The sequence below is a fragment of the Pleurodeles waltl genome, chromosome 4_2 (genome assembly GCF_031143425.1).
Source record: "Pleurodeles waltl isolate 20211129_DDA chromosome 4_2, aPleWal1.hap1.20221129, whole genome shotgun sequence".
In the NCBI taxonomy this organism is placed as follows: domain Eukaryota; kingdom Metazoa; phylum Chordata; class Amphibia; order Caudata; family Salamandridae; genus Pleurodeles; species Pleurodeles waltl.
In genome coordinates, this window is record NC_090443.1 from 593,512,236 (window position 1) to 593,539,308 (window position 27,073).

Consider the following 27,073-nt stretch of genomic DNA (forward strand, 5'->3'; position numbering starts at 1 on the left):
TCCTTCACAGACACAGGAGTTATGCAATGTTCTGGGAAAATTAAGAAAAACAATTGCATAACAAGCTCATGAAAAATTTCCATTGCTCACGTACAGTCCTGTCTCCCATTACTGAGTTTGAAAATAAGCTTAGGGCCTAGCAGAAAAATACATGCAGGGTTTCACTTTTAAGTTTATAAATTCATAAAAAGTATAGTCAACCAGGTTTATAAACCTCCAGAAAAAATAAAACAGTCAGCATAATCATCATCTGCCCCCTCTACATCTGTGAAAGTGGTTTCATCCAGATGAGCCCAGCCATGTATGTGGGAGCTCCTGATATTTAGAACTGGATGAGTACAAGATACAATCATTAAGTAGGTTACATAGTATGCAGATCTTTCTTGAATCAGCAACAATGATAAAGTTAAAAAAAGGATACACACAGATTTCTAAACACTCCTGTATCCTAATCAAGTCTACATGTTTAAGTTGTAGGAAAGCCCAGTGGGCCTCTCATCTTTCTTATGGACTAAAGAATCCCGGCTCTCCCTTGTCGATTTCGAAATTAGCATGGTTTGAAGGATCACATTAGACTGGTGCATCAGATACACATTCACACTGTACACATACACACGTTGACTAGTATCCATAGACTTACTTTTGACAGACCAAAATTATTACTGGTGGTAAATCATGAAGAACTATTGTGGAAATATTAATTATTCAGTTGTGCCCATGTTATGCACTTTAAAGTTAATACAGTGGTGTTAGAAGTGGGGTCTCTGGTTGGCAGAGGTATACACCCTTGTCCAAGTAGGGACCACAATCCTGGTTAGGGTAAGTCACAACACAAACAAAATTATTCTGTGCCCACCCTTTGGCAGCTTTGCACTGAACAGTCAGTAAATAGGTACATGTCCTGCCTTTTACCTACATGGCACCCTGCCCTATGGGTTACCCAGGGCCTACCTTAGGAGTGACTTATATACAGAAAAGGGGGATTTTAAGGCTTGACAAGTACTTTTAAAAGCCACGTCCAAGTGGCAGTGAAACTGCACACACAGGCCTTGCAATGGCAGGCCTGAGACATGGCTAAAGGACTACGTATGTGGGTGGAACGATCAATGCTGCTGGCCCACTAATAGCATTTAAGTTACAGGCCCTGGGCACATGCAGTGCACTTCACTAGGGACTTTTAAGTAAATGTTAGGGATAAACCAATGTTACCATTTTTAAGGGAGGGAGCATATGTTCTTTAGCACTGGTTATCGGTGATAAAGTGTGCAGAGTCCTAAAACCAGCAAAAACAGTGTCAGAAAAGTGGAGGGAGGCAGGCAAAAAGTTGGGGGATGACCACCCTAAGGCTGGCCATTCTAAGCCTGACTGACAGATAGACATATAAACAGAGCACTAGTCAAATAAGAAAGCCTAAGCTCACCCTACATCAGGGACTAAATTGATCCCATCAGCATGATGAGAAATGCCATTTTATCACTGTGTGCATAGGTCTACATCTATGACTACATCATCACACATTCCATGTCACGTCACTCTCTAACTGAAGATCATCATCATATTAGGAAAAGGCTTTAACTAGCAACATAGGAGATATTTTGAAACTGGCTGCACAAAATTTGAGGTATTCAGATATTTTCAAAAAATGTTTTTTTTGTTAGTTAGGAAAATATGAAAGTGAATATACAACTATCTCACTCTGTGGTTTCTTTTATAACTGCACATCCTGCTCTAGCAAAGGGGGAATATAACTAAACAAAGGACTAAAGAAGCTGGATTAAAGTAGATACATATGTATGGGGTCTCATATAGGCCTAAATAAGACTGGGACTACAAATGCCAGAAAGCTAAATAAGTAATAAATAGTCCATGGGATCTTCTTATTTAGGCCAGTATGATGATTTCTCCAACTGTATAGCTAAAGTTTTTCCCTTTATAAATTAAATGTTTTGATCAGGGTATTTAGCTATCAAACCTGGTATTATTAGGTTAATAGGTGCTAATAAGTGCTATTTATCACACTCAATCAATAACAAACACTGTGGCATTTAGGTGTGGTATATAGCACTTATACTTGTAACCAAGCCCTTTGTTAGTGTGACTTCTCTCAATGAAGTGGTTTGTCAAATGTTTAGACTCCGTTTTGTATCAGATAGTGTTGCAATGCTGATTTTTCCATTTTTATTGCTGTCATCCTGACATATCTCAAATCATATGGACATGTGATCATGCATATATTATTCTCAGGATTGCAATTTGAAATGAGTGAAAGACGATGGAACTACCATCTGGTCCAGAGACAATAGGCAAGCCCACACAAGTACCTACTTTCCATTTCTTGCATTTATGAACAACAGATAACTGGAGAAGCCTGCCATCTATGACCAGCAATGTTGATACAGGGGGACAAAAGTGACAACATGAATCATGAAGGCAATTATATCAAATGAAGCCAAATAATCTATGAAACCTGAAACTTCAGGAAGGGCAACTGTTTACTTTGTATTGTAGGCAGGACTTCTGGAATCAGGAAAAGGAGAAGAAGTGTGGTATAGCAGCTGCAACTGCGGTTTCATGTGATTTGATGTGATGTAGCTACTGCAATTGTGGTTCCATGCGGTGTGATGTAGCAAGGAAACCCAGCTGCAGCTGGTCAGCCTGTCCTCACATTTGCCAACTTTTATCCCTGGGGCTTTCAGCATCCAGTACTAGAAAGGAAGCTCAGCACGACATCGAAGCATATTAAATGGCTACTGTTATGAGAAGCTCGGCTTTATGTTGGAGCTTGATGTTCCATCCATGTTGAATGTGAATTGGCTGCAAAGTTAGGGTGAATTTATAATCATAAACTGCAAGCAATTCTGTAGAAAATCATGGTTTCTGCTCATGTGCAAACATCCCTAAACCTGCTCAACTGTGTGATGTGATGAAAAGCCTCTTTTTGCATAATCACACCAAAGTTTTAGACTGATGGTGCTGGTTGTTTGAATTTGAGCATGCACTGAGCACTGCCAAACAGGCCTAAGTGCCAGTGTTCTGCCCCTCAAAAATGTATTTGATTGACTCACCCATGATTGGCTTAAGTTAACTTACTTATAAGTCCCTTGTACATGGACCAAGGAATACACAGGGTCTGTAAGATAAAGTGTAATTTATAGATTGCAGTACGCATTGTGCCACCATGCATGGTACAAACCAAAGTAAGACTCCCAGCCTGCAATCACTGGTTGCAAGGCAGTTTTGAAACTGCTTACTCAACGTTGCCATTTAAACTAATGACAAAGTCCAGACCTTCCTTTTTAATATAAATAGGTCAGCCCTAAGGCAGCCCTATTGAGCCCTATGGAAGAGTGCTTTATGTTAAAAAGTAAGACTTTGTTTTTATATGTCCTAACAGTAAAAACCACAAATGATTGTTTTTGCTGTAGAAAGGCCAGTAGCCCCTTTGGTGGGTATAGGGGTACAAACTGGCAAGGTGGGAGGTTATAACTTCTAAATGGTACTACTACGCAAATACTTCAAGTTATCAAAAGAATCATTCATTTAACCTGACAGATGCCCAAGCAGATTTTGACATAACTTTTAAGTAAATGCAACTTTTATGTAAATAGCAACTTTAGCAGGTTACCACTCTATTGCCCACGTTTTTCTATTAACATTTATGGATACTGGTCACAAGACAGCCTTCTGTCCTCCTGGGGAGGTGGGTTGCAATGGGAGTGTGTGAACAAATCTCAGGCAGGAACATGCAAGCTTCAAAGGGGAAGTAGCCTTTGAAGGGCAAATGGTGGACACACACAAGAGGGGCTGCTCTTTTGTTCTGGTAGACAGGTTGGCATCAGGACAGCGAGTTGCTAAAGTAGTTTTTTCAAGGGTGTGTAACCCTTAGGTAGCTACACCTTTAAATTGGGATACAGAGCTCCACACACAAAGAGAGCGGTTCTGCCATCTTGTGAGTGAGCAGAATATTATATCCTGGGACAGCTGGATGCTATAAATTAAAAGGAAGGTGTCATCAGGTGGGAGAGGACCTGGTGGCCTATTGGCTAGTGACCACCACATCTCCCAAGGGCAGTTTCTGGGCATAAAATGGTCACCCCTAACACCCAGACCTCAGATCATGTTTGCACTTGGGGGGGGAAGAATAACAAAGGACTTCCATGCTGTTTCCTGGAGTCAGCAAAGAGAAGCTGCATTAAGGACTAGACTTCACCTTCTGGTCCTTAGACTAGCAAGGACAGGGCTGTGCCAATGGTGCCCTGCTCAAGGAGAAGTATTTTCTTGAGAAGAAGTGACTCCAAAAGTCAGTTGGCCTACATCCTGTTACAGGGCAACAACAGCTAAAAAAGCCAGCCGTGGAGCCACTGACTACTGAAGCGCAGCCCGGGAGATCACGTTTCGATGCTCACAAGTTACACTGGAGTCTGCTGCACCCAGGAGAATTGTCCGAGTAGAGTTTAGTTTCTTAAGATGGACTCTAGCCTCCGTAAATCTGAACCACAGGTTTTGCTGCAACCAAAGACCACTGGCAACTGTTGTTTGGCTGGACACGAGCCAGACATCGTGGTACATTAACTCCTGTGATCAATGTCTCCTCATACTGTTGATGGACCAAGGGGTGGACCCAGGAAGACCCTCCCCGTTACCAGATCAGCATCATCAGCATCCTGTAGCCCTACAATCTGTACCACTCCATTGGTGTCTATTGCGGTTCACCCAGTTAACTTGTAACTGGACTGGAGACTGCTTTCACTGCAAGGTAACTCTCATGCCAAGCCTCACTGGCCCCTGTGGCATGCTTTCTGCCCGAGTTGGTCACTCAAAGTGGACCGGAGTAGTCAAACACAACTTTATAAATGTTTTCAAAAGTCTTCCAAGTAATTGCAAACTGAGGTAGTTGCCAATACTAGTTTGCCATATAAAAGAAAAGCAGCAATTTATTATTTATTATTTGCTTAATTTATATCTCAGGAACCCTCTCCTAGTTTTGTTCATTTTGTTGTCTAAAAATTCAGAAAAATATGAGCCATTTTAATGAATTGGTGTCAGATTTTGTGTCATGTTTCTTTCCTGTTCAACTGTTGTGGTACCTCTAAATGCTTCGTATTTGTTCCTTTGCCCATGCCTGACCTCCCAAAGTCATAGATACCCACAGCTAAGCTAAGGTTTTGCAAGTGAGCTTTACTGGACCCAAGACAGGTTTGTGAGTTTATTACATAGTGAGGTTGCACAACCATGCCATATAAAAAATCACTCCCCTCATATGTGCCCATAAATAAAGAAATACCCTACACTAAAGACATCCAATGTTTTTTGGAGAAGAAGAATTTGAAGATAAATCCTGCAATGGATGGCATCTAAAGATCCACTCAAGTGAAAGGTGAATCAAAGCATTTGGAGTGGGGGCTCGTCAGCAGGCTGACTCACACCATTCTGTACTTCAGACACCCTAACCAAGCCTGTAGATATGGGCCTCACTGGGCAAATGGCCTCTCTTCACCTGAAGGATTATCTGAAGACTGGAAGCATAAGCTTTTCGAAGATGCAGAAATGTGTGAATGGAGGTTTTGCTAGTTTTAGCCTAGTAGGATCACTGATCTCCACCAAAGCTATACCTCACATAGTGCTTAAAGTGTGGGGGATCAAATTCCCTGAGTCCTGAGCAGCCTTCCATATCAGGGAACACGACGGGGAGGTCTAAGTGAATTATTAAGTCAAGCAAGGCAATGTTTTTTCGAATTGAGCTGCATTTCAAATTATGCAAACCCATTAGGAATCAGCAGGTGAGATTATCTATATTTATGCACACGGTGTCTCCATCCCTTCTCTTGAGGAAATCGTAGACACCAATATAGCATTACCAGTCCAGCTTTAGACCCACGCTGGAGCACAAGGACAAATAATCCTCAATTGGTCAATGCCACCCTATCAACTATGATCGAAACAACTTGTAAATTGATAATACTCAATTTCTTCACAGCTGTCAACACAGTCAAACATGAAGCACAGATCCACAGCATGAAATGACGCAAAGGATTCTCTAAAATAATCCTGCTATGATTCATGTTCTCCTTCACTCCTCAGGACCAATGCAGACAGATATGTACCATTTCTCAGAAAGTCTTTCCTTCCTGCTAAGTCACCCTTGGCTCCATCTTCAATCTACCATCTTCATGTCGCTCAGTTTGCACACAAAACCAGGAGATCCAGATTCACCTAGGATAAGATCCACAAGAAATTCACCGCACTCCACAGGGTCCTGTGTATCGCTTTTATTGAAGCATTCAGTAACCTCCACCACACTCCCTGTGGAGTGCGGTGAATTTCTTGTTTCATGAATATTTCAAGGGTGGTCTCCTCCATCACCTGCACAAGAACTTTTTCTGACCCTTTGTGTCGACATATATATCTATCTATCTTTGTGTTTGTATAACTATATATTTAGTATGAAATATTAGTGGAATTGATTACATTATATATATATATATATATATATATATAAATGAAGCACCTCACTGATCCTGTTGTGGACCAAATGGGAATCTGACCTTAATCATGATTTCATGAAAAGGAATGGAGTTTTCTTATAGCGTACCGCAGCATGATTCCTCAGAATACACATTATAATTTTTTCAGTTTTCGTTGGTACACAGGGCATATTTAACAAGTTCCAAACGTAATAAAATTTTCAAAACCATCTTGTCTTCCTGTCCGCGCTGCTATGCTGAGGACGCAGAGTTACTAGTCATGTTGTGATCCTGTCCTTTGCTGCTGTCCTTCTGGATGTGTGTTCCGGACTTATTAGGATGCTGACAAGGTCTCTGCATCGGGAAACAGTTGAACATAGCATTTTAGGCCTCTATCCTCGACCTAAAACCTATAAGGCTGAAACTAGGTTTGTTAACCTGGCGCTCCTCCTCACCAAGAGGCGGATCACACGCCACTGGAAACCACCTGCCATTCCCCTTGCAATGGACTGGAGGGAGGAGGTGTGACGCTGGTGCTTTGCAAAAAGCTAACGTTACGTAGGGAGGAATACCTAGGGCTATGCAACCATCCTATAGGTATGTTGTGGGATGCCCTGCAGGAACAATTTAAATCCCAGGATTAAAAAATACAGTTTGATACCAATACACACGCAAAAGGGTCCATTCTCTTGAATCACTGCCTATGTCCATTCCCCTAACATGTTCTTTTTCTTATGTGTAATAAATTGCCTTCTAGTTAACACTATGGATGGGGGTGCCTCCCACGCTCACGGATCAGTTTTCCTCCTCAAATGGGCCAGGAATTCACATGGTAGCATAGCTCGGGGGTGGGTGGGGAGTTTACTTGTTGGTGACCTTTGCTTCAGAGGCACCCCTGTGACATATTTTGCTATTATGTACATGTGTGTTACATGAAAACATATATGTTGCATGTACTTGTCAGGCTTAATCATGTGTATGTACAGCTGCTGCCACCCTGGGGTCATAGGTTGCTATGTATGATGTCACTTATTGTAATGACATTTGTTTATGTCTACTAAAATGCTATACATTATGTTAAAAACAATCAATAAAAATAGTTTTTATATTTTTTTTTTAAACATTAAAATGTATTAATATATATATATATATATAGATATACACATACATACACAAACGCACACACATTAAAACCATAAAAATATATTTTTAAAAAATCAGTTACAAAAATATAATTAACTTAGGCAAGGAATAAAATATTTACAAAAATGTCCACCAATACACCAAAAGTACTATAAATAGATTTAAAAATAAAAACAAATAGCATTTATAAAAAACAAAACACACAATGCTATAAAATCTATTTAACCAATGCTATGAAAACTATTGGTCTCTTAGAATGTTAATATACAATTCCCAACCTAATTTATGTAGCAGTAGGGAAAGCGTTGCACTTCAAACAGTGGAACAGTAGAGAAAGCACTGGACGTGTTGGACTTAAGAGGCATTGAATCTAATATTCCCACTCCAAAAAAAACAACATTAGGTAAAGTGCTGCACTTCAGAGGGATTAAATTTACTATTCCCACTCCAAACAATGCTATAGAAAGAAAGGTGTTAAACTGCAAAGAGGTCAAATGTTACTGTTCCTACTATAGTGCACACAATAGTAGGGAAAGTACTTCACCTCAACCACATTAAATATGGGAGTAATCCCTTGAATGTAGAAGAAATATTAAACTCTTAATGTAAAAACTACCTCATATATATATATATATATATATATATATATATATATATATATATATATATAAAAAAAAGATAAACATAAATTATTATTAAGTGATTAAATATTTAACTTCCCACCCATAACCCCTACAAACCTGCAGCCCACACCTGAAATATAAATAAAGAATAAGTATTCCATAATTTACATATTTAAAGTCAACCAAATAATTAAACAATGAATAAGTCATGATTAATTAATGATTACCTAATTAACTAACTACCTTTCATCCCTACAAACATAGTAGGCCACAACTAAAATATGAGTAAAGTAAATCACAAATCCATAATTTACATACCTGAAAAGTCAATTAAACGGTGTATTAACAAGTTATTGTAAATAATTATTAATTAATTAACTTCCCATTCTAACTCACTGAAAACCTAACATCCCACAACTAAACTGTAAGTAAAATAAATCAGTATTACATAATTAAAAATCTATTAAATAAATAAAAAATAATTATTTAATTAGCTCTCCAACTTATACCCCTACTATCCTAACAACCCAGTACAACACTATAAATTACTATTAATAATTAAACAAAAATTTCTACATCACTTAAATTTGCAAGCAGTATTTCAAAAGCAATTAATAACATTTACATAACCTACAGTAATACATAAAATCAACTACTACATTACAATAGTTAAAAACAATATTTTAACAACTACATTGCTGAAATCGCTAGATGAAACATTGATATTCTTTGCAATGACATTGCTTACCTCAAAAACAATATTCTTGTCAACATTACTGCATTACAATATTTGTGTTACAATATTTAATTTCCAATAATTATTCCCCCCGATATTTTAAACTTAATATTTTGTCCTATACCACCCATTACTCCTTTAAGGAGGCAACATTATGCCCCTCCGTCACAATTTAAAAATAGAGGCACTTCAAGCCTGTTAATTACACAATGTTTCTACCCCCGCCATTTTCAGTTGCATTGAGTGTATAGACAAAAAGCTACATTTGTTTGATTCACTATCCAGTTCTATACCAGCCCTCACAGTGGTGGTCAAGAAACATTTATTTACTGAGTTCTTTTGAACTGTTCTTAAATTACTGAAATTGTTTTCTTCTCTTACATACAACTATCACAGGATCCAAAGGAGTGCAACAGAAAAATATATGGACTAATTTAGCTGTGAACTTTGAAATGGTCTTATATTTGAAAAACTCAAGTCAGGCTGGAGTCTTTTGTTCTAATATTTCACATGACTCTAGGCAGTATCACACTTAAAGGCCTTCCAAACACCACTTTGGCATTCCAGAAGGGAACACTACACACAGCGGCATGTCTTAAAAAAGGCCTAACGTAGTTTTGCCAAAGCACTCTAAAAGTAAAGAAACTATATTGTTTCCTCATCATTGTATTAATATTTTCCAAACCAGCTGCATCACTTACAAAGGTATTAGAAATAATACTCTGACATAAAGTCAAGAAATAGAATGACAACAGCATGACATCATCAGACTGAACACATAAAAGGACAAGAAAGAAAAAACGAACAAGATTCTTATCAACATCAGAACTGGTTGAAGCTTATGTAAACCAGCAAAACATCCTTTCATGGTGCGCAAAGTCCACACACGGCGGAATTACTGTTACCTGCCTCCTTGTAAGTGGTCTGATTCTGAAGTCTGAGCTGTCGCCTGGTTGCTGCCCAGCTATGTTTGCATGTTTTAAGTGACACTACAAAAAACTTCCTGTCTCCATATGTACATGTACAGGAAGCCTTTTAAATGGATGCTTATTAGTTGTACTCATTAAGTGAAGAAAGAATTGTTTTAAATTTAAAGTCGTACTCACAGTTACATGCCAGGGGCCCCAAGAGTGTGTGAGAAAAAGCATGACAGAATGAATAGGTATGTGAACGGAAAATTGTTCTCACCAAATAATCAAATTATTTTGTGTTTATGCTGCAGAGTGTATAATCTGTGTGTTTTCCTCAGTTGTAGACTAGGTCTTTGGCAACCAGTTGAGTCTTACCTTTTATTTTTTGGGGGGGTGTAATTGACTGTCTTTGAATATCCAGATTCTATAGTACTAGTGACATGGTTATGTTACTACACTCACCCAAGTTAGTGCAAGTGATGTCCCAGTAGACCACTGAGGTAGAATTCAAAATAATTTCTGTGGAGAAAAATCAGTCAGTTGGAGCCTGGCGGGAGAAGAAGCAGAGTGCACAGGAGTTGGTTGGTAGTGTATATTTACAAAAACACTATGAAAAATGCTAGTAAATGATTCTCAAAAAAGCGGACTGTTGTTAATAGTATAAATGCAGACAAATCCAAAGAAAACAGTGAACAACCAACAGGAAGTGTGGGCATTGCCTATGAGTGACTGAGAGATAACTTGAATTGGTGGTGGAGATTTATCTGCTGTTTTTCTTTATGTCGATGCTATTGTCTAATCCACAGAAGAAATGTTGTTTGGTAGTCTACCTTCAACAGAAAAGGTCAGTCTTTTTACCTAGGCTAAAAATGAGTTTTCCTGTCACAGAAAGGGGCCAATTCACAAGAACTTTTAGGAGTATGAAAGTAGTACTACAGGAGTACTTTTTTACCTACGCTTACATGCCTTTGTGAATAGGCCCGAATATCCTCCTCTTTATTAATAAAAGTGCAAAGAAAGAACAGTCTTTAATGTTTGTAGTAATTGCATATAGCTACTCCCGCACTATTCCCATTTTACGTTTCGTGGCCAATTCACAAAGGCACATAAAATCACATTAAACAGAACTACAGGACTGTCATTTTATTACTCCTAAATTTGTCTGTGAATAAGGCCCCAATTTTTTCATAGTCAACAGCGAGCTTTTTCTTGAAAAGACAGGCCTGAAGCCTAGATTCATTTACAGTGATATATAAAGCCAACCAAGATAAATTATTTGTTTTTCTAGCTGTGCTCTACTAGCACAGCGTTGTTGGTCATCGAATTTGACAAAATCAAGTAAAAGGAGCATGGTTAACATACAATGACAATTACATCCTTTAGTACAGGTAGAAGAGTCTCAGCTTTACTACAAGAACATGGTATGTCATAAATAAATATCTGTTTAGTGGTTTTCTGTTCAATAGCACTCCAAGGAATGCTGTTTTTTGTATGCAAAGACTTTTTTGTCAGTAGGCTCCTGTTGCAGTTATTAATATACATCATTTTCAAATGGGGTATTAAGCCAAGAATGAAAGTGACAAAACTGCACTTTTGACTCAAGTCACATCTTGAAAAGTACACCTGGGTTCAAATTAAAATTACAATATCTCATTGAAGAAAAACTGGCAGAGTTAATAGGCAAGGATTGGATGTCCTGGCCAAATCACACACGTGTACTGCAATGAAAATATAAAACAAAAATGATCACTTTCTGCACTCAATCCATCTCAGAGAAAAACATTTGTGTGATGATTCATTGTATTTTTGTAATATAAAATAGTCCTTCATCAATTGCAATGCAAGCACCACACAGAAGGTGAAGCACTACAGCTACAGTCAATTAAACCAAGGGAGAAGAAAATTTATAATGTATGCGCCGTGCTGAAAATGACAGGACTTTTCAGCATTTACCATTTAGAGTACACCTGCAAATGCAAGTCCAGTTATCCCCAAGTAAAAAAAAGATGTGGACTAAAGTGTATACATAAAACTGAACATTAGTCAGAATTGTTGTTTCTTAATTTTGAAGTTTAGAAAAGAGTCTTTTTTATAGCTCAAGCTAATTTAACAGAGTTTATGTTCTCTAAAATGTTGCTTAATGTTTTGCCCTTATTAACACTACCAATAGCTGCTTGATGCGATGCAACGTGATGCCAAACCCTGCACCAACCTATCTCAGCTAAATACTGAATAACCTTACTCCGATCCTGTACACCATGTCCTACAACAACTGCAAGAGGAGGAGCACACACCTCTGTCCTCATTTTCAGCTCCTCTTAGCCTTGGCCTCCAAAACTGCATCACAGTCATAATCTATTCCCTCAATAGATAAGTGAGTGGTCATCAAAAACTAGTGGAGGAAAACCTGCTTGAAGCACCTGTAGACATACAAAGAAGTTCTGTGCACTTTAATGAAAACAATGGACTCTGGTAAATCAAATTACTGCTCTGACTTAGGCCCACATTTGGACCTGAAAGGTATATATCGCCATCCGCCGTGTTGAGTTGGGTCAATCCGTGTCTGCGTGTATGTATGTAAGTGTGTGTGGATGTGTGTGTGAATGGATGTATGTTGGAATGGGTGTGTATATGCGTGTGTGAGGGGAGGGGAGTGTATGAAGGGGGACTCTTTAAAGGAAGGGGGTGAGGGGGAACCTGTGGAGGGTAAGGGGGCGGGGGAAGACCCCTATCAGTGACAGGGAAGGGATTACATGTCACTGATAGTGCCTACCGCCATGGTTTTCGTGGCAGCAAGGGTGACAAGAAAACCATGGCGGTAGGCGAGGTCATGATCTCGCAGGCAGGCAAGTGACGGCCGCCAGGCTGGAGATTGAAGTCTCCAGCCTGGTGGCCATTACCACTGCGGCGGTCGGTGTGGTACATTGGCAGTTTGGCTTCAGCCAAACCACCAATGTCATAATGTGGAGGAAAGTACCGCCAGCCTGTTGGCAGTAATTTCCTCCATATTACAGCTGACTGCTGGGGTCATAATGAACCCCTTAATGTCCTCATTGCAAGCCCACCCTGAGAAGTTATCTTGGATCATATGTTCTTGCCACCAATTCCTCAGTCCATCAATGCCCACTGCAGCCACATTTTATCCCTCATTTTCCTCAAAGCTTACTGTAATCAGAAACATATTTTGAACACGCCTCACTGTTTCCTCCCCTAATGGTGTGCACATTTTTAATAACACATGCACAGTTATAGAATATCAGGAAACTGTGAATATAGGTAGTGGACAGAGTTTTCCAATTTCCCTACCACTATACAATCCATTGTTAAAATCTTCCCCAACTACTTCCTCCTGAACTTATTGTTGTTCAGTGAGAGAGTGCAATCTGTGTCTGTCATTTTCTGATCATCGCTGTCCTGCAGTTTGGCATTCTGGAGCAGAAATTGTTCGACCAGAAGGCAGTATTTGAACTATTCAACACCCTCTGTCCCATAGCCACACAGTTTCTGGTCAACAATCAACCTACCAATGCAAAAAACAGCCACCTCTTCCATCCATATATAATTGTGGTCCTGTTTTCATCTTAATTACTTTTTCAAAACTGTGGATTACCTACTGCACTTTGGCTCAAAAGCTACCTACATTCCCATAACTTGCTCACACATTTACAGTGTGGCTTTTTCCAAACTCCACTGAAACAAACATCCCACATTTTCTATTTTGTCATGAATATTCCTCCTGAATCCTATCCTCCTCTATTTCCATAGTGTATGATCTGGTCCATCATCATACCAAGCTTATGAGCTTCTCCTTCTCACAAATCACAGGCAGGGCTCTCAAGTGGTGGAAACTGTATTACTGCAATCAATACCTCTCTGCTAAGGCTCCCCACTTTTGCCACTTAGCTCTTGTCAAGATGACATACATACATAAATAACTTAGGCATTAAACCTTACTCCTGCCTATTTACCTCTTTAGACCTATTCCTTGAACACATCATCTCATCATTTAGATACTCTTACCATCTGTAATAATCTATGTGTCAAGGAAACACCTTAAAATTACTTTTCCACATGCTGCACAGTTGATCCATCCCTCATACTCAATCCATTCAATAATTAAGGTAATATACTATAATAAATGGAATATTAGTTGAGGGGAGTAACTACCCACCTTAAGTACTAATCATATTCTTGCCCAAGGTCAGCTACCAAAGTTACTAAATAAACCTGAGCTCAACCCCCTGGTAGCTGTGCAGATAGGCTGAACGTAGAAGCAATGTGTAAATTATGTGTGCAGTACTAACACAGTAATAAAATCAGTACCCACCACAAGAAAAATACAAAACCAATTTAGAAAAATTGAGCCAATGTTAACACTTAAAAAGGACACCAAAACAATAAAAACCCAATAAGGGGAACCGGCAATATGAATGTTTAAAGTTTTAATTTTTTTTAAAAAAACATCAAAAAGCATCAAGCGCCAACTGCAGTCAGCTGGTCACCATAAATAGGGACCTAGATGAGATTGGAGGCTGACCATAATTGAGCATGGATTGGAAACAGTAACCAGGTTTGACCTGGTTGGAGGACTTACAGAGGAATTTAGGGCCTGATTTGTATTTTAATGGACAGCCCATCTTTCCGACTAGGTGATGGAGTAAACTACTCCATCCCCATAGCGGAGGGGCTACCTGGCAAATTGATAAATTACGTCCAAGTAGGAACCGCTGTCATGGTGGTTCCTGTCAATCAATGCCTGTCGCCGTTTGGTGCAAGGTTTCCCTTACCAACCATATGTAATACTACGTATTTGGGATTTTCCAAGGCTTCACCCTAAATTGATTGAAAACGCTGATGCATTTGTTCATTCGAGTCTCCCTTTATTTTCTGGATGGCAAATTTACAGTGCACCATACCAAACAGGGTCTTTTCACGGAGTTGATATGCCTAAATTTTCCATTCACTAAAAGAATTTGCTTTTACAGCCCTATTTTGAAAATGTATACCTGTAGTGCAACAGACTCAGCCAGCTGACATTAAATGTAGAAGAACAATGTAAACTCAGGGATCTAGAAACCATCTTCCTTTGGGTTTACTCACATCCAAACCATGCATCAGTTCTTAATTTGCGCCAGAGTTTGCTGGTGCTCGGCCTGGCACTTATTTCTCAACAGTGGCATTTATATTTGTCAAATTCCATCAGATTGTGGCGCTACCAGTCAATCAGCTGAAAAATTAAAATAATTATACTTTGTGCAGTCCATTCTAACAACTTTGGTGACAAAATAACCCAAATTATCATGTGTTGGCGGGTGTGCAGGCTGTATTGGCCTCCTGTGAAACGCCTTGGGCCCTGCCACTTACTTTCTTTACCAGTTAAGCACTGTCATTCACACAAGTGAACAATTCTCCTCAGTTCTGAATATGAACCCCTCGGGTGCCCAGGATGTAATGGTTATGTCCTTGTTTGCACCGCTCGGGTGCCGAGGACGTAATTGTTACGTCCTGGTATGGGGCGTTGGGGAGCACCAGCCATCCCTCTGATGACCTCGCACCCCCCTCCCATGGGCAGGAATGAAAGGGGATTAGCTTCCCCTTCCACCCCCTCCCCCCAACCCCCAGCCCCCGATGGCATCTGATGACATCAGCGTGCATTCTCGCACTGACCTCATCAGAGACTGCCACCTCTGCACTGGAAGCTCAGCTTCCAGCGCGGATCAGAGGAGAAATGCAAAAGCATTTCTCCTCCAATCAAGTGGAGGGGGCAAGAGATGCATGAAAGGAAAGGCCTTTTTATTCCTTTCATGTCTCTCTCTGCATTTCTGCTGCCCGATGACACTGCGATGCAGAAATGCCCACTAGACAACAGGGATTTTATTTTTATATATAATTGAATAAGGGGGAATGGCCCTTTGGGCAAGGGTCACTCTCCAGGGGGGCAAATTAATTTAAGGTCTATTATAATTAGGACGATCTGCCCCCCTTGAAACTTTTTGTTTTTTTTATTTTTTTATATGTGGGGAGGGACCCCTTGGGCAAGGGTCATTCCCCGGGGGGGCAAATTAATTTAAGGCTAAGTCTGCCACTCCTGGGGGCAGATCGGCCTATCTTTATTAGGCCAATCTGCCCCACGGGGCAGAAAACACTAGACACCAGGGATTTTTTTTTTAGATTAGTTTCACGTGAGGGGAGCGACCCACTAAGCAAGGGTCACTCCCCAGAGGGGCAAATTTGTTTAACGACATTTCTGCCCCCCCTTGGGGGAAGATCAGCCTATTTTTATAAGGCCAATCAGCCCCCGGGGGGGCAGAAACCACTAGACACCAGGGATTTTTATTTTTTTGCATCAATTTCACACAAGGGGAGCAACCCCTTAGGCAAGGGTCGTTCCTCTGGGGGGGGCAAATTTATTTTAGGCCATTTCTGCTCCCCTGGGGGGGCAGATCAGCCTATTTCTAGAAGGTGGCAGAAACCACTTAGGCACCAGGGATTGGGGTGTGTGTGTGTATTTTGTTTGGGGGGCAGCCCCTTGGGCAAGGGATTCTCTTAATTGGGGCACATTACTGTTGGCCAGATCTGCCCCCCTTCTGGGCAGATCTGCCTATTTGTTGAAAGCCCACCTTCCCGCCAAAGGGGAGATTTTCTTTTTTGTTTTAAGGGTGGGGGAATGGCCATACCTCCACCCCAAATAAATGAAGTCAAAGTTGTTCTGGCCACCAGTGGGCAGATGAGGCAATTACCCCCGATCCACTCTCTGGGGGCGGGCAGAAAGCCTACTAGATGTCAGGGAATAAAAATAAAAATAAATAAAAAATAGTGGCGTGGTGTCTACCAACCAGTATGGGCATGGTTATGCCCCCACCCCAACTGAAGGGAGTAACAGTCTTTCAGCTCTCCCCTGCACACTAAAACGTCTTACCCCACAGAAAGCAAGAGGACATTTGAATATTTGGGGTTTTGGTTTTACATTTGGGCCATGAGAGCTTGTCTAACTCTCAAAGTCATTCCACTTGGAATGGTGAGGGCTCCACTTTTTGGACTTTGGGAAGTTGCCATGTAGAAAAATCCACAAGACCTAGACACATCTGAAAACGAAACATCTGGGTGAGTCCAGGGTGGTGTGCTTCACCTGCACCCTGCACCATTCTCTTACCCAAAATGCCCTGCAAACCTGCATGTTTGCTGGAAATCACACATTTTCCCACATTTTTGTGATGGAACCTTACAGAATCTGCAGGAATCCACAAAATTCCTACCACTCAGCATTGTTGCATCTATACCGATAAAATTTCTGCCCCACTTGTCAACCTAAAAATGTGTTTTTCAAACTGCCCTTTTGGACCCGCTTTGGTTCCCCCTCAATTTCTACATATTTTTGCTCTTAGCTGTCACAGGTACTTGGCCCATCTACATAAATGAGGTATCATTTTTACCGGCAGACTAAGGGGAACATTGGGTGGTAGGAAATTTGTCCCGGTGCGGTGATCCCACACAGAAAATATGATTTTTTTTAGCTAAATTTCAAGTTTGCTGAGGATTCTGGGTAAGAAAACACTGGGGGATCCACGCAGGTCACAGATCCCTGGACTCCCTTGGGTGTCTAGTTTTCAGAAATGTTTGGGTTTGGTAGGTTTCCCTATATGACTGCTGAGCCCAGGACCAAAAACCCAGGTGCCCCCCGCAAAAACAGGTAGTTTTGTATTTGATAATTTTGATGTGTCCACATAGTGTTTTGGGGCATTTCTTTTTGCGGGAGCTAGGCTAACCCACACAAGTGAGGTACCATTTTTATCAGGAGACTTCGGAATGCTGGGTGGAAGGAAGTTTGCGGCTCCTCTCAGATTCCAGAACTTTGCAGCACCAAAATCTGAGGGAAAAGTGTGTTTTTGGCCATATTTTGAGGTTTGCAAGGAATTTTGGGTAACAGAACCTGGTGAAAGCCCCACAAGTCACCCCATCCTGAATTTCCCTTGGTGTCTAGTTTTAAAAAATGCATAGGTTTGGTAGAATTCCCTGGGTGCCGGCTGAGCTAAAGGCCAAAATCCACAGCTAGGCACTTTACAAAAAACAAGTCAGATTTCAATGTTAAAATGTGATGTGTCCATGTTGCGTTTCCTCTTTGCGGGCATTAGGCCTACCGACGCAAGTGAGGTACCATTTGTATCAGGAGACTTGGGGGAAAACAGAATAGCAGAACAAGCATTATTGCCCCTTGCCTTTCTCTACATTGTTTTCCTTCCAAATGTAAGACAGTATGTAAAAAAAGACGTCTATTTGAGAAATGCCCTGTAATTCACATGATAATATGGGGCACCCTGGAATTCAGAGATGTGCAAATAACCACTGTTTCTCAACACCTTATCTTGTGCCCATTCTGGAAATACAAAAGTTTCCTTGATACCTATTTTTCAGTCTTTATATTTCACCAAATTAATTGCTGTATTTTGGTGTACAATGAAAACCTATTGCAAGGTGCAGCTCATTTACTGGCTCTGGGTACCTAGGGTTCTTGATGAACCTACAAGTCCTAGATATCCCCGCAACCAGAACAGTTCACCAGACATAATGATATACCGTTTTTAAAAGTCTGACATGGCAGGAAAGAGTTACAGAGTAAAATGTGGAGAAAAAGGGCTGTTTTTTTACCTCAATTTAAATATTTATTTATTTCAGCTGTTATTTTCTGTAGAAGACCCTTGGAGGATCTACACAAATGACCCCTAGGTGAATTCAGAATTTTGTCTGCTTTTCAGAAATGTTTAGCTGTCTGGGATCCAGCATTGGTTTCACAACTATTTCTGTGACTGACTGGAAGGAGGCTAAAAGCACAAAAAATAGTAAAAATGGGGTATGTCCAAATAAAATGCCAAAATTGTGTTGAAAAATGTGGTTTTCTGATTCAAGTCTGCCTGTTCCTGAAAGCTGGGAAGATGGTGATTTTAGCACCGCAAACCCTTTGTGATGCCATTTTCTGCTGAAGCCCTTTTCCCCCAACTTTTTGGAGAAAAAAAAAAAAGCACATTGTCGCTGTATTTTGTCTAATTTCTTGGTCTCCTCCAGGGGAACCCACAAACTCTGGCTACCTCTAGAATCCCTAGGATGCTGGGAAACAAATGAAACACATTTGGCATGGGTAGCTTATGTGGACAAAAGTTATGAGGTTCTAAGTGTGAACTGCCCCAAATAGCCAAAGAAAGGCCGAGCAACTGAGGGGGGAAAGGCCTGGCAGCGAAGGGTTTAAATTACTTCACGTCTGAGGAATGTTTCCCTAGTACATGATTCCTTGACAGTGCTAGAGAAAGTTGAATCTGTACCAATTGACTGCAAACGCAAGTCTTCGGTATGCTTGGAATTAGGAAGCCGGGCTTAATTGGTCACCGAGGACAGCTGAGTGTGAACCTCTTGCAAGCCTGCTATCAAGTTACTGACTGTCGTATACATACAGCTCTCAAGTTTCCCAGAACCGTGCGTGACTAGCACGCCCGGTCCAGGGCTTTTCATCACACTCTGAAAGTTGTAGTCCTCATTTTATAAAGCTCAGAGAAAACAAATCTCAGAAATCAATCAGCAAGTCCTGGCCAGAATATGATACTCTGTAATGCCCCTGGGAAATGTCAAACTGCCACGTTATGAGGTAGATTCGGAACCTTATTCTGCTGCACTAAGCATGCTGGGATTTGAAGTTCACTTATTACATTTTAAGCACGGGGCAGTAAGTATTCTCGTTTACTTTTGTAGGATCAACACGATATCCGTCTTGAAGTCTCCCATGAAGTTGGTAAAATCACATAAAACGATTTTGTTTGGGAAAAAAAACGTTGCAATAAGTGTATCTGTTTTTATTGTCCGCTTTGATACACAGGTATCTTTTTCGTGTGAAAGTAAAAATGTCGCTGCTTTTTAACTATGAAATATATTATCGCTTTTTAATTTCACTTGATGACTAATTCCAGCGTTAAACTTTACACAACGTTCTCTAACGGCTATCTGGAATTAAGCGTGCTCTGTTAAAATGTTTTGGGAGGCAGGAATAAAAATCAACATTTAACTCAATGTGACAAATACACGAACAGCTGACCAGTGTAAGTTTACTTAAAGTGGCAACTGTTTAATTGCGTAAGCTGCAACATAGTGGAATTTAATTACAATAAAGTTATGTTTACCTCAATGTCCACCGGGTCTTTCGTAAGAAGGCGAGCCATCTCGAATACAGATACAGAGATTGAAATTTAAGACAGGCAAAAGCAAAACTCCGGAGATAAGAATCACGTCCGTATCATTCAACTGCAGTTGCGATCCCTGCAAGTCACTCCCGACGATATGCTGAACTGAGAGCAGTGCCTATATCTATGTGGGATCAAGTTCACGGTGGGCGGGTTTTAACTGAAAGGGAACTTCAACCTTTTGACAAGGGTGCAGTTCAAGGCTGGAGAGTGAGGAAACCGTAGCTAGGAAAAAGTGCACCTGATTTGTCAGTAAACAGTGAAGATATTGTTAATTTCGTAGAAAAACCCTTCCTTTCCTGACATAATCATTAGCACTGACCACAAAAATCACAGGCAGCTAAAACTTTCAATTATAACTTGCAAATGACATATTAATACTGACTTCATGGTTGCATAAATAGAATGTTTTATAAGGCTTTCTCATAACTAAATAGCAGCCATGCTGTTTCCCAGCTCCATGCGAAATGAGCTGCTCAAGTCCAGGGATTTATTTGAACTCTGGTACTTGTAGTCCTGTTTATTCCATTATAAACCAAATAAATTGAGATTTTCCTAGTCTTGGTGTCTGAAAGGCTAGATTTTGTTAAAGACACGGAGGTGAGTATTATGCAGTATTTTCTTGCTTTAATTTTAACAGCAGCCAAGTAGAAACTACAGTTCCCAGTGAAAACAAACTACAAAAGTGACATCATGAAGGAACAACCAATAGGATATCGAACACCAGTAGTAATATCTTAACTGCGAGCAACAAGCCCTCTTTTCTTGATGCGAAACTAAAGAGGAAAAGTAACAAACAAAATGACATAAAAAATAGAAACCAATGTCACAATGTCCATGAAACAATCTCGAAGATGGTGAGTGTAGAGCGAAGTCTGGAAAGAGTGCACGCTGATGGCAGAATCCAATGCTGGTAAAAGTTGTTCATGTAAATCATGAAGAGCCAACGCTGGAAGAGGGAGTTGGCACTGAAATAAAGATACAGGGCGGGTTAGAAACACTGGCGGGATAATATTCGCCTCCTTGTCTTTAATAAAATCTAGCCTTTCAGACACCAAGGCTAAGAAAATCTCAATTTTATTACAAGACCAGAGGCTCATATTATGCATGTTCAAAGCATAGCAATAACTGAATCAGAAACATGAGAAATTGGTTTACAATAAAAAGTTCTAAAAGTACTTTCATTAGACCAATCTGCAGACTTGAGAATATCCTGTAAAGAGGATCCTGCCCAGAAAGCGCAAGAGACCATAGCCACTCTAGCAGAATGGGCACCAAAAAACTCTACATCAATGCCAGCTAGGGACATGATCCATTTGACCCAGCGAGCCAGAGTAGGAGAGGAAACAGGGTTGTGGGGTTTCTGAAAATAAATAAATAATTGGGAGGCAGAGGATGGTCTCAAATCTGCAATACAAGTTACATAGCTTTTCAAACAATTTCCAACACACAATTTGGGTTGCAAGGGAAAAAACGGACAATTGACACAAGCTAAATTAGTTTTAGTACGTCTCTTGATTTGAAAAGAAACACCAAGTGGAGAGAAGAAAAATGAAGTAACATCTAATGCTTTAACATCTGAAACACGTTTGAGAGATACTAGACACAAAAGCATAGTCAATTTGGCAGAAAGCTGTTTGAGAGAGAGTAAATCATTATCTGGCCAAGTTGCAAGAAATTTTAATACTAAATTAACTTCCCACATAACATTGTACTTAGGAGATGGAGGAAAAACACATCTTACTCCCTTTAACAGTTGGCAGATAAGAGGATGTTCACCGATTGGTCTGCCATTGATTCTTTGATGTTCAGCAGAGATGGCAGATCTGTAAAGATTAATAGTGCGATAGGCCTTACCTTGGGAGGCTAAAGAAGCAAGGAAATTTACAACTAACACTACATCAGCAGAAAAGGGATCTGAATTCCTGTCCATACACCAGCTGCTCCAAAGGGCCCATGCAGATTTGTAGGCTTTGGAGGTACCAGGGGCCCTAGCCTGCTGGATGAGTCTAACAACATCTTCCGAAATTCTTTGGGTTCTCCAGGACGACCCGAAATCCTCCAAGCTATGAGGAACAAGGAATTGTTGAGAATCAAATGATGTTGCTGGCCTTGGGGATCTAAAAGGAGAGTGGGGAGTGTAGGAAGCCAGACGGGCCGATCGATTGCCAACTCCAATAAAGTTGGATACCAAGGTTGAGCCTGCCAGAAAGGAGTTATGAGAACTAGAGTGGACTGTTGTCTGCGTGCTTGTGCAAGGACTTGAGGAATGAGGAGGAAGGGGGGAAAAGCGTAAAGAAGGAATGACGGCCAAGTCTGAAGGAAAGCATCCGTGGCAAGAGCTTGTGTATCTGGCCTCCAACTGAAATAGAAAGGAAGGTGAGAATTGAGGTGAGAAGCAAAAAGGTCTATGGACATTTCGCCAAAGATGGAAGTAAGATGATTGAATACTGAAGGGTGCAATTGCCAATCGCTGGAGTCGTGAAGATGCCTGGAATACCAGTCTGCTACCGTATTTAGCCTTCCTGGGAGAAACACTGCCTTGACTGAGATTCGACGAGGAAGACAATACTCCCAAAGATGTTTCGCCAGAGTGGAGAGAATCTTTTACTTGGTACCGCCTAGATGGTTGATATACCTGACCGCGGACCAATTTTCCATCCTTAGAAGGATGGTGCAACTTACTCTGTCCTTTGTAAAAGTGCGGATGGCAAAGGAACCTGCAAGCATCTCTAAACTGTTTATGTGCAAGAAGGACTCCTTCAGAGACCATGCGCCTCCAGTCGAGAACTGACCACATCTTGCGCCCCAACCGGTCCAACTTGCATCGGATTCTAATACAAGATCTGGGGCGGCAGAGAAGATAGTTCTGCCATTCCAAGCATCTAGATGAGTCAACCACCATAGGAGTTCTTCCTTGGATTCGGAATCTAGAACCAAAGGGTCTCAATAAGCAAGGCCCTTGTGAAGATGGCAGATCTTGAGCCGTTGAAGGGCACGATAATGTAGAGGACCTGGGAAAATGGCTTGAATCGAGGAAGACAGGAGCCCTACTAGACGAGCCAGAGTTCTGAGGGAGATGTGAAGAAGGGATAAGGATTGACAAATTTCTTTTTTTGATTAAGGATACCTTGTGTTGAGGAAGCTGAAGCACCGACTGAGTAGTGTTTATGAGAAAACCGAGAAATTACAAATTCTGAGTTGGAATTAGAACCGACTTCTGAAAGTTGATGAGGAAACCCAGGCTGAGAAGAAGGTTCTGACAAAATTGAAGATGGTCGAGAAGAAGACGTTTGTCTTGTGCCATCAAGAGAAAATCGTCTAAGTAAAGAATCAGTAAAGAAAGAATAAAGAATAAAGAATCAGACGAACACCGTGAGCGTGGAGGAAGGCCGCGACGGGCTTGAGAATTTTGGTGAAGCACCAAGGAGCGGAAGAAAGACCTAAAGGAAGAACTCTGAACTGATAAAAAGAGCTTTGCCACTGGAATTGAAGGAATTTCCTGTGTGAATGATGAATTGGCACCGTGAGGTAGGCATCTTGAAGGTCTAATCTGACCAACCAATCGTTCAGAAGCAGAATGTCTCTGAGATGGAGGATAGTTTCCATCTTGAAATGTTGGTAGATCACAAAATTGTTGAAAGTCTTTAGGTTTAAGACTAAACCAAATTTTTGATTCTTCTTCTGGACGAGGAAAATGGTGCTGAGGAAACCTGAAGGGTCGAACAGGACAGGCTCTATAGCATGCTTGGCGAGGAGAGACTGGATTTAGTTGTGCAGAAGATCGGTTTGATCTTGGGAAAAAACAAGGGGAAGAGGAAAACGGGATTGAAGTGGGGTTTGGTAAAACTCTAATAGGTAACCTTGGACGGATTGAATTACCCAGGGATCTGAAGTGAGAGAAAGCCATGAATTTAGAAATAGAGCCAGTCTGCCTCCTACTGGAGGAAGGCCAGAACTGGAAACACTTACCGGAGGTTTGATCTCCTTTGATGGCATAGCCCCTGTGACGATAGCCTCTTGAGTGACAGGGGTAGAATCTTGGCTTGTATCCTGTGTAGGTCTCAAGCTGGGGTTGCTGATTGTAGGAGTCTCTGTTTGTATATTGGCCTCTGATGGAGCGGCCGGCAAAGCAACTCCTGCCTTTGCCGGCCCTGGCAAAAACCAGAGATGAGAAAATCTTTTTCATGGAAAGCTGAGCTTTGTCAAGGGATGCAAAGGTGGACACGTATTTGCCAAGCTCCTTGATAAAAGAATCCCCAAATAATTGGCCCTTAGCTGACGGACCATCGTCCGTGGAGGCTAAAGAAGCCAGTTTGGGATCAATCTTCAACAGGAGACTTTTCATCCTCTCAATGGACAATTGAGTATTGGCATTGCCCAACATACAAATGACGCGTTGCGCCCAGTTCGAGAGAACCTCAGGATCTATTGGTATGTTGTCCATTTTAGCCTCTTCCACTAAATAAAAAATCCTGGTGAGAAGACCCACCAAATCCAGAAGCTTGTCCTGACAACCTGACCAGGCTTTATCGACACCTTTCTTGGGATCCTTGCCAAATTTTGTGAAAAACATGAGCATATTGGGATCAATAACTGGGGTAGAAGTAATGTTAGCAGGTAACGAGGGGTGAGGACATTCTGATTTAAGTTTATTCCGGGTAGCTTTATCAAGAGGGTGACGTAAAAAGAAGGAGACATAGTCAGCAACATGGTCAGACGGATACCACTCTTTTGAATTTGGATGAACCATTAGGGAAGGGTCAAACATGGGCTCACCAGAATGGTCCACCAAAATATGAGACACAGGGTGAACGTCACCACCGTCACCAGGAGAAATTTTACGCCTTTTCTCCAGAGGCCCAGACGAAAAAGGATCCGAAGATCCGTCCATATCATCAGTATGACTAGGGGAGTCATCATGCTCATCATCAGTGTCTCTCAATTGAGTTATATGCATTGGAGAAAGAGAGGAACCCGATTTAAACACCTCTCGGGTGGAAGGACCAGAAGAAACGCCTTTTGAAGGCACCGGGAGGGTAGCCGCACGTTTCTTGCCTTTACTAGAAGGCACTTTAGAAGTGGACATAATTTTAGAAAAGGAGGCTTCCACATTTTTTGTTATGTCAGACATAGAAACAGCAACTGCTTGCTGAACTGAATCTTTGATAAAAGATTTCAAATTTTCTTGGAAAACTTGGGAATCTTCTTCCTCGGCCATTTCAAAAAAGGGATTATTAATAAATACATATGTATCAGAAAAAATACAAAATATATGAAGGATTTGTCAAAATACCTGAAGTGAAAAATATCCGGTTAACCAGGGGTTAAAGCTATGAGGAGAATAGAGAAGGAGTGGCTAAAGGGTGCAGGAGCCCAGAATTTGGGGCGGTTCCCAATAAACAACAGTCTCTGAAGGAGAAGCGTCTCGAGCTGCGTGTTGAAACCGGAGCCCGACCGAAGGAGAAACGAGTGAAAATACGCTCGAAATGAGCTCCAAGGCGAGGGCTGAACAACACGTTATTCAGGTGGGGAATGAGAAGAAAAACTTACGCGCTTGCACGCGCGCATCTATAACGGCCGAAAAAGACCATTGAAGACGCGCTACTGAGCAAAAGTAACACGTGCGTAGCAAGCGCATAAACAAGCTAAACATTAGTATTCAATATAACTAATTATAACATTTCATTTAAACAACATTATGAATTTGAGGAAAAACATAGTGATACTTATCTTGACTGCGAGCAGCAAGAAAAGAGGGCTTGTTGCTCGCAGTTAAGATATTAGTACTGGTGTTCGATATCCTATTGGTTGTTCCTTCTGGATGTCACTTTTGTAGTTTGTTTTCACTGGGAACTGTAGTTTCTACTTGGCTGCTGTTAAAATTAAAGCAAGAAAAGACTGCATAATATGAGCCTCCGGTCTTGTAATAAAATCAAAATACCTGAACTGGAACTATTCTTCACACATAGACCTGGGAAATATGGTAGCTATGAAATAGAGACTGTTAAAGCCAGTGGCATGGCTTTGGTGACATGGGCACTAATGCAAGCTAGAACCATGCATTGGTTCCCTCCAGGTTATTAGCAAACAATTTGTCATAACTGGGACAAGGTCAGCCCCTCATCACCTCGGGTCTCTCCACTTTTGAAGGTACCAGTGTGTTGCAAAGCCACCCTTTTACCCTGGTCATCCCCATTTTTTTGCTGACTGTAATTGATGGTAACTGACTCTGACTGTGCCCTGGGCCCTGCTAGCCACGCCTAGGCCAGTGCCACGTTAAAACACAAACATATAGTAGAGTACACTAGGTATTAAGGTCCCTCCTACAACTGGCCTGACAGACCCTGTAAATCCCTAGTAGCTAATAGAGCAATGGAGTACAATCTGCCCATAGGTCCCTAGTGTATAACCGGGCATGGAGGTTAGACTCCCAGCAGAATTTCTGCACTTGCATGTGTTCGCTGCTCTATGCTTTCTGCCTGCCTTTCAGCCTGTCTTTAAAAGTAAAATTCTTACTATTTGCATGACACCACTTATAAGTCCCTAATAGATAATAGGGCAAAGGGGTACCAACTACATATAAGACCATAGTAGATAATAGGGCATGGAAGTTAGAGGCCCAGTAGATTTTCTGCCCTTTGCATGTGGGCACTCCTGGAGGTTTCCTGTAATTTTTAAATGCAGCCTGACTTTGCAGACTACATTTAACTGGAAATGTCCCAATAAGACTTTGGTGCTATGGGCACTTTAAAAGTGATAATCTAGATTATTTTTACATATTAGCCACCCCCGTGGTCTCCCCTCGGTGTCCCAGGGGAGGGTGGTCATGTAACTTTAAGCAGGGTCCTTTTTAATGATGTTTTAGAAACCCTGGTGAGGGAAAACAACTGATTTCATTTTTCCCCATTGTAGATACTGGGCTCCATAGGCTAACATTGCAAAGATGTGTTTTATAGTAAATATTGTTAGG

General features: G+C 41.1%; 1 protein-coding gene across 2 annotated transcripts in view; it reads right to left on the reverse strand.

Annotated features, from left to right (window-relative positions):
• Positions 1–20,185, reverse strand: part of DPYD (dihydropyrimidine dehydrogenase) — a 3,199,941-nt gene extending 3,179,756 nt beyond the window's left edge. For both annotated transcript variants that reach the window (XM_069232136.1, XM_069232137.1), the window contains exon 1: positions 20,041–20,185. In XM_069232136.1, the coding sequence (XP_069088237.1) occupies positions 20,041–20,079 (39 nt within the window). In that variant the 5' untranslated portion in view covers positions 20,080–20,185. The remainder of the gene's footprint in view (positions 1–20,040) is intronic.
• Positions 20,186–27,073: the final 6,888 nt, after the last annotated feature.